The sequence below is a fragment of the Gekko japonicus genome, unplaced genomic scaffold (genome assembly GCF_001447785.1).
Source record: "Gekko japonicus isolate JY-2015 unplaced genomic scaffold, Gekko_japonicus_V1.1 scaffold5641, whole genome shotgun sequence".
NCBI classification, from domain to species: domain Eukaryota; kingdom Metazoa; phylum Chordata; class Lepidosauria; order Squamata; family Gekkonidae; genus Gekko; species Gekko japonicus.
The window spans coordinates 37,433-46,129 of NW_015174418.1; the positions used below are offsets into that span (position 1 = coordinate 37,433).

The 8,697-nt window shown below is 46.9% G+C and overlaps 1 protein-coding gene across 1 annotated transcript in view; it reads left to right on the forward strand.

Annotated features, from left to right (window-relative positions):
• The window catches only part of LOC107121467 (phosphatidylinositol 3-kinase catalytic subunit type 3-like), a gene marked incomplete at its 3' end in the record, with an annotated part of 38,346 nt that extends 32,174 nt beyond the window's left edge, over window positions 1–6,172 (forward strand). The window contains exon 6 of the mRNA XM_015424376.1: window positions 6,004–6,172. Within this exon, the coding sequence (XP_015279862.1) occupies window positions 6,004–6,172 (169 nt within the window). The remainder of the gene's footprint in view (window positions 1–6,003) is intronic.
• Window positions 6,173–8,697: the final 2,525 nt, after the last annotated feature.

Here is an 8,697-nt window from a genome sequence, read left to right on the forward strand (position 1 = left end):
ACCTCGGAGGTACTCGTTTCCGGAAACCAGGGGGCAAGGGCGGGCGTCTGATCGCGTTTCCGGTGGCATCCGGCGCCCTTGCGGAAAAGGTGGGTTTTTCCCCCAAGTCTCCGTGGATGCGCACACGCACCCAACGGAGCATGCGCATTTGTCGTGTACACAAAAAAAGAAAACCAGTTTGCCGCACTGTGCGCTTCTTCGTTGCGCGCAGGCGTGTCCTGTGATCGGCACCTCTCCCTACCCACGGAATTCCACGGTACTTCCACGGTACCTCCACAGGAGGTCTGATCACTTAACCGCGCGTTAGTTTGCCCCGGGGCAAACAGCCACTCCCCCCAGTTTCCCCCGGGCCAAACCGCCCCTCCCCCCCCCCCCGCAGTTTCCTGCCCGTGTGACCAGAGCCTCAGTCTAGTCCTTTTCACTGGAGATTCTGGGGACTGAACCTGGGACCTTTTGCACACCAAGCAGGCAAATGCTCAACCACTGAACCCTGGCCACTGTAAATGAGCCTGACTTATGCTGAGTTGGACCACCGGTCTATCAAGGTCAATACTTACTAGTCTTACCGGCAGATGCTCTCATGGGGTCTCAGTCTGAGGTCTTTCAACATCACCTACCACCTGGCCCTTTGAACTGGAGATGCCAGGGATTGAACCTGGGACCTTCTTCATGCCAAGCAGATGCTCTGCCACTGAGCCACGGCCCCTCTCTTTAGCCTCGCTCACCCTTAAACCAGTTCTTAAAGTAAAAATGTGAGAATAGCTTTGCTGGATCAAAGCAAAAGGCCGTCTAGCCCAGGGGTGGCCAAACTTGCTTAACGTAAGAGCCACAGAGAACAAACATCAGATGTTTGGGAGCCACAAGACGTGAGCAAATATCACAGACATGTTTTTATTTGAAAATATGCAATTTTGCTTTTTATTAACATTACAATGAGACTGCCGAAAATAAAAAAGGGGGTAAAAACAGATAATGATAATGATATTTCTTTGTCCAATGATATTTCTTTGTTTGCGAATGATACTTATTTGTCTAAGAGAGAGAGAAAGACAGAGATGGAAAGAAAGAATGAAAGAGGTGGAAAGAGAGAGAGAGAAACAAAGAAAGCAAATAGATGAGGGGGAGGGGGAGAAAAAGAGAAAGGTGGAAATAAAGCAAATAAATGGGGAGGGGGGAGGGAGAAATGGAAAGAAAGCAACGTTAACTTTTAATGTGTTCTCCAACACCCCCAACTCCGCCATGCTAGCTGACTTGGCTCAGAGAAGAGATTTAAAGAGACAAATGCCTTCTCCAAGCTAGCTGGCGGAGGGGGGTGGCGCTTTGAGAATGAATGTAAAGTTATTTAGCTGCTGTAGATTGTACGGGTTGTATAGACGTGGTCTTGGCATTGTAGGACCTGATGTTTTGCCAGTAGCTGTGACTGGCATCCTCAGAGGTAGAACACAGAAAGATGGAGTACTCTCTGTGTCAAGGTGAGAAGAAAAATGGTAGGCAGGTAATTTATCTCTACTCAGGAAGGTGGGGTAGGGCTGAGTCATTAACTTGTAGGGGTTCCTCAGGCTGTGAACATGCTAATGGAGGAGCTTTCCCGAGGAGGTTCTTTTGTATATGGATTGGCTGTTTCCTGAGGAGGTTCTTTTGGCTGTTGGAATTCTAATCGTATCTGCAGTGCTATTGGCAGATGTAGAACCTTTTGTGTTTTTCAGGACAGGAAATCATGCCCTATTTATTTTTAAACTTTCTCCTTTCCTGTTGAAATTTAAAGTTAGTTGCTTCCTTTCTCTACCCCCCCCTCTTCTTCTTTTACCTCACAGGGTGTCTGTTGTGGGGAGGGGAAGGGAAAGGAGTTTGTAAGCCGCTCTGAGACACCTTTGAGTAGTGAAGTGCGGGGTATAAATCCAATCTCTTCTTCTTTTCTTCTTGCTTTCTACTTATCCTATATAATGCTGATATTATTTATTGTAAATGGATAATTGAAAATTGAATAAAATATAGTAAAAAAACCCACAAAACACAAAAAACTAAACTAAATATCCTGGAGGAATGGATCTACTGGGAAGGCAGCCATTCCCCAGAGCTATTATTGGTCAGGTCACACACTGCCCACTTTAAAGGATCTTTACTCAGAAGTAAATCCCTTTCTGCTAAATGGGCTTTGGATTTACAGTCCTGAGGATTTATGCCTCTGCAGTCTCGTTTCCGTTCTGCTGCTGTAAAATGCAGCATTACGGAATGCGCCCAGATAGCATTTTACTCTGACCCCTGAAATTGTCAACCTCTTTCTTAAGTCTTCCCCCCCCACACACATACCTCATCCTGAGAAAGTGATGTGTGCTCCAGCAGAAGCAACTTCACCTTTTCATCGTGCAGTTATACAGAATGGGATGAAACCAATGGTATTTGTTTTGGGGTGTGTGTGTGGATTTTCCACTCAAGATACATAGAATCATAGAGTCGGAAGGGGCCCCACAGGCCCTCGTGTCCAATCCCCTGTTCAGTGCAGGATCAGCCTGGAGCAAGGGTGTCCAACATGTGGCCCGGGGGCGGGGGGGACCAACCCTCCGGAGGGCTTCTATCAGGCCCGCAGTGGAACTGGCTGTCTTCCGCGTCTTCTTCCAGTTCTGCTGCTGCGGCGTCATCGTAGATTTGCAGCTTACAGAGACACACCTGAACAGCATACCCAAGATTGCAACAGCACAGACATTTTGATGCAATAATTCAGAGCAAGAGGTGTCAGTGATCAGATACTGTTAAATAATCAAAATATTGCAAGAGTGCTAATGTTTTAAGCATGCTTTTTTATTTTAAGTTAAAAAAACCCCACCACCTTTGTGTTTGTGTCCTTTATAAAGTTCATATCTCCGCTACCTGGCATTACATGTTATCCAGTATTCACTCTAAGCTGTGGAGCCTTGTGAGCAAAACTTCTACTTTGTTAGCTACTGGCGTTAAAAGTTGTGAGCCAGCGATTTGGCTACTGCATAAATTAGTTTGCTCTGGAGCCATCCCTCCTGAGCTGAGACAAAAATGTGTGAGCCAGAGGCTAAAAAACTGTGAGCTAGCTCACACTAACTCAGCTTAGAGGGAACACTGGTTATGACACGCATGGCCCGGCCCAACAAGGTCTCATTTATGTCAGATTTGGCCCTCATAACAAATGAGTTTGATACCCCTGGCCTAGAGCATCCCTGACAAGTGTTCATCCAGCCGCTGCCTGTAGACTGCCAGTGGGGGGGAGCTGATTCCATGGTGTAACTACGGAATTACTCTTACTGAACTAAGAACATAAGGGAAGCTGTATTGGATCAGGCTAGTGGCCCATCCAGTCCAACCCTCTGTGTCACACAGTGATGAAAACCCAGGTGCCCTCAGGGGGTCCACCAGCAGGGCCAGAACTCCAGAAGCCCTCCCACTGTGGACCCCCAAAGCACCAAGAAGACAGAGCATCACTTGCCCCAGACGTAGAGTTCCATCCATACCTTGTGGCTAATAACCACTGATGGACCTCTGCCCCGTATGTTTCTCCAGTCCCCTCTTGAAGCTGTCTGTCCTTGTAGCTGCTACCACTTCCTGCAGCAGTGAATTACCCATGTTAATTAATCTTTGGGTGAAGTACTTCCTTTTATCTGTTCTAAACATACTGCTCATTAATTCCATGGAGTGCCCACAAGTTCTTGTATTGTGAGAAAGGGAGAAATGTACTCTACCATCTCTATCGCTGTTTAACCCAGGCTTGTTGGAGCTTAGGAGCTAAGCAGGATCAGCCACAGTCAATACTTGGATGGGAGACCACCAAGGAAGATTGGGGTCAGTATGCTAGGGAAGGCATTGGCGAAACCACCTCTGTTCGTCTCTTGCCTGGAAGGCCCCATGCATGGGATCACTATGAGGAATTTCACATTACCCTTTTTAACCCATTTTGAAGCCGTTTTTGATTTGTTGGGGGATAAACCGGTATAGGGCTGCCATTTCACACATGGCTTTCCCCTTCCTGTAAAGGGCTGGATCTGAAGCGGTTTGCCATTTCAGACTGCACCGCTTTTTCCCGCCGTTTTTCACCCGTGCGGGCAATCTCTGGCTTTTTTTTAACGTTTTCTTTAGAGCGCTGTAGTGTTATAACACAACACTCCAGGCATTCCAATGGGGTTGATATATTGCTGTTGTGCTATAACGTTATACCGTTATAGCGCTATAGCACTATAAAGCGAACGTCCCCCCCCCCCAAAAAAAAGCCAGAGATCACCTCTGCGGGCGAAAAACGGTGGGAAAAAGCGTATCGGAACCAGGAGAGGAAACTGAAGACTACATGGAAGCAGTTGACAGGTAAAACGCTTCAGCCCTGTTTCCACGTGTGTCAAAAGGTAATGCCAGGTAGTGGATATATCAACTTTAGAAAGGACACAAGCACAAAGGTGGTGTTTTTTAAAAAACTTAAAATAAAAACATGCTTAAAACAGTAGTACTCCTGCAATATTTTCTTTATTGAACAGTGTCTGAGAACTGACACCTCTTGCTCTGAATGATTGCATCAAAATGTCTGTGCTGTTGCAATCTTGAGTAAGCGATTCAGGTGTGTCTCTGTAAGCTGCAACCCTACGATGACACAGCAGCAGCAGAACTGGAAGAAGAAGCAGAAGACAGCCAGTTCCACAGCGGGCCTGATAGAAGCCCTCCAGGGGCCTGATCCCCCCCGCCCCCGGGCTGTATGTTTGACACCCCTGCTCTAAGCTATGGAGTCTTGTGAGCAAAAATTCTACTTTGTGAGCTACTGCCATTAAAGTTGTGAGAAAGTGATTTGGCTACTGCATAAATTAGTTTGCTCTGGAGCCATCCTTCTTGAGCTAAGACAAAAATGTGTGAGCCAGAGGGTAAAAAAACCCTGTGAACTAGCTCACACTAGCTCAGCTTAGAGGGAACACTGGCTGCGACTAAATGGCACCTTCTTCTTCTGGCAGGCAGCCATGACTAAATATGACTTGTTTCCACCTCAGAGAGGATATGAGGGAGAGGTAAAGGTAAAGGTTCCCTTGCTCGAAAGCCAGTCGAGTCTGACTCTAGGGTTGCGGTGCTCATCTCCGTTTCCAAGCCGAAGAGCCAGCGCTGTCTGAAGACGTTTCCATGGTCATGTGGCCGGCATGACTAAACACCGAGGCACACATCCTACCACATGTGGTGGTCCTGTGGTAAAGCCCAATCCTTTTGGAAAATGATTCAAATAATGATACAAGATATCATACTAACCCCGATATCCTTTAAACCAGAATTGTTCCTCTTGAACTTAGTTCCAGAGGTTTTTGTGGAAACTGATAAAATAATTATATTACACTGTGTGACCACCGCTAGAATAGTGTTCGCGAAACATTGGAAATTAGATTCTATACCGGGCAAAGATGAGTTTGTTTATAAATTGTTAAATGTAGGAGAAATGAATAGATTAAGAAATATTTTAAAAGGGAAAGAAGAAAAGGACTTTGAAGACACTTGGTCAAAATTGTATAAATGGCTGAAAATATTAGTTAAAGGTTAAACAAATTATATTACTTATTTTCATTGTATAAAGGGACAGAGCTGTGGGTTGGTCCTGTATTCAAATGTATGTTGTTAGCGTTGAATGATTTATTATTGAAAAAAATAAAAAAATAAACATGGGGGGGGGGGGAAACACACCGAGCCCCACGGAATGATGAGTTACCTTCCCACCGAAGTGGTCCCTATTTATCTACTTGCAATTTCTTGCTTTCGAACTGCTAGGTTGGCAGGAGCTGGAACTAGAGATGGGAGCTCACTCCGTCATGCGGCACTCGGGTCTCGAACTGCTGAACTATTGACCTTCCACAGCCTGCAGTTCAGCATCTTAGCCACTTGAGCCACCGCAGCTCCTGAGGGAGAGGGGGGTTCACTATAGGGGGGCACTACCGCAAGTGCGCACAGAGTCGTTATCATGGTACTGCTCTGGCTGTAAATCCAATTAGCTGAAACTTTGAATCCCCTCTCCCAACACAGGTAAACTTTTCCACATCGATTTTGGCTACATTTTGGGCCGGGATCCAAAGCCTCTTCCTCCGCCGATGAAGCTGAATAAAGAGATGGTGGAAGGCATGGGAGGGACGCAGAGCGAGCAGTATCAGGAGTTCCGCAAGCAGTGCTACACGGCTTTCCTTCACCTGCGCAGGTAAGAGTGATAAAGCCACGGTGCTAGGGTCATCAGCTTGGAGCCAGTTTGGTGTAGTGGTCAAGTGTGCGGACTCTAATCTGGGAGAACCGGGTTTGATTCCCCACTCCTCCACTTGCACCTGCTGGATGACCTTGGGCAAGCCATATTTCAGACAAGAGCTGTCCTTGAAAAGAGCCGTTTTTGTCAGAGCTCTCTCAGCCCCACCTCCCTCACAGGGTGTCTGTTGTGGGGAGGGGAAGGGAAAGGAGTTTGTAAGCTGCTCTGAGACTCCTTTGGGTAGTGAAGGGTGGGGTATAAATCCAATCTCTTCTTCTTCTTCTGAAATTTAAATACTGTTGTTGGCCCTCCAGAGATTGGCCACGGTATGAGATGAGATGCTGGATGAGATGGACCACTGGCCCTTTCAAGCAGGGCTCATCTTATATTCTTACATTCGGGCAAGTCTGGGCCACCCAGGCCAAGACTCATACCCCGCAACAAATCCAGTGCTATTAAGATTTAAGGGCAGACATCCATTGTGTTATTGTATCTGTCCTGGACAATGTTCCCTCTAAGCTGTGACCACTGGTGAGCAAAAATTCTAATTCGTGAGCTACTGGCATTAAAATTGTGAGCGAATGATTTGGCTACTGCATAAATCACATTGCTCTGGAGCCATCCTTCCTGAGCTAAGACAAAAATCTGTGATCTGAAGGCTAAAAAACTGTGAGCTAGCTCACACTAACTCAGCTTAGACGGAACACTGGTCCTGGAGCAAACGAGTAGTTCTGGTGAATTCGGTCCATCCGGTTTCAATATTGCAAGTAGGTCCTGACTGTTAGAGGCATCCGTCTGGATGGGGGAAGGCCATAGATGAGACTCGATCGTGAAATTGCCATAGGCTCAACACTTTCTGTCTAACTTCTTCCTAAGAGTCAGGGGTCCACAAGGAATGAAATGGCCTTTTGGATACATGACATGTTGGGTGTTGGAGGTCTACACTGGACACACCCTATTTCTCTCCTTCCCGGAACAGAGTCCAGTGAAGAAAAGGAAACATCTAGTGATCTAGTGCAGGAGCAGGAGATGGGTGGGGAGAGTAATGCAGAGCCGTGTCTGAGTCATTGGACGAGGCTCTCCGTCTTATTGAAAGCCGAGACGGAGAGAAAGAGAGAACTGTCCTTTATAAACTGTCATTGGTAATGCATTAGCGGCGATTCAGCAGAACGAGGAAACAAAGACGAGTTATTAATCAGAGATGGCCGTAACTCCCGTTCCCCGGAGAATCTTCAGGAAGGGATTAACCTGTGCAGGTGACATTCAGGGGATCAATCATTCATGTTTGGTCGGATGGGACTTGGAAGACATAATTATTCCTTTTGTGTGACTATGCCTCACGTGGTAGTTTCAGAATTTTCCTCCTTGCTTAACCTTGGAAGCGCTGGGAGTCGGAATTGTTCTCTTCTTGTACCAAGTGTGTCCATGTCAAGTAACCAGATTTGGAACCTAGTATCAAAAACGTGTACCTATCGCAAGGGTTTCCAATATGGGCAACACGGCGCCCGCTGCCATCTTTCCCGGTGCCCACAAAGTGTCCGTAGAAACTGGGTGGTGCCTAGTGGGGCATTGGCCCTGTGGAGCTTCTGATTGGCCACTGGACATCCAATCGGCTGGGCAGATTAGAATGGCGTTGTTGTTGTATTCTCTCTTTCTCCTCTTTCCTCCTGTGTTTCTTCAATGATCTCCCTCCTTTCCTTCACTTGGGCTCCTTATGTCTGGTTGGCTCTTCTTCCCCTGACCGACATTTTGTTAGAGTTGCCAGCTCCTGGTTGGGAAATACCTGGAGATTTTTGTGGTGGAACTGTGGAGGGTGGGGTTTGGGGAGGGGAGAGACTTCAGTTGGGTATAATGCCACAGAGTCCACCTTTCGAAGCGGCCATTTTCTCCAGGTGCATCGTTCTCTTTCGCCTGGAGATAAGTTGTAATAGCGGGTAATCTCCAGCTGCTACCTGGAGGTTGGCAGCCCTGCATTTTGTGGTTGTGCCTACCGCCCTGGTCAGAATTACAAAGGTGTCCTCAGGCTCAGAAAGGTTAGGGACCCTGACCTATTGCAATGCTCTCCCTCCCTTCCCCTGTGGAGGACACTATACCTGGTTCTTCCATTTGATGGCCACAACAGTCCTGTTAGGTAGGCTAGTCTGAGAAAGCAAGGTCACCTAGCGAGCTTCATTTTGGAGAAGAGATTTTGTCGGCTGTTGCGCTGTGTGATGGTAGTTCAGGCTCAAACACTGGAGGTCTTTTGCCCCCCTTGGTTCAGAGATGCTCAGAAGAAAGGCGAGGGTATAAAGAAAGAATTGTTTCCCATTCTTTTTTCCAGGAAGCTCAGGGGTCAATACAGGAAATTCCACTCCTGCATTTTAAGCCTCATAACAGCTCTATGTGTCAGACACTTGGATAAATCAGTTCTCAACACCATTCGCTTCTAAGAAGGATGCGTTTATTGAGACATCGATGGGGATCCAGCCTGTACATTGGCTGTGTTA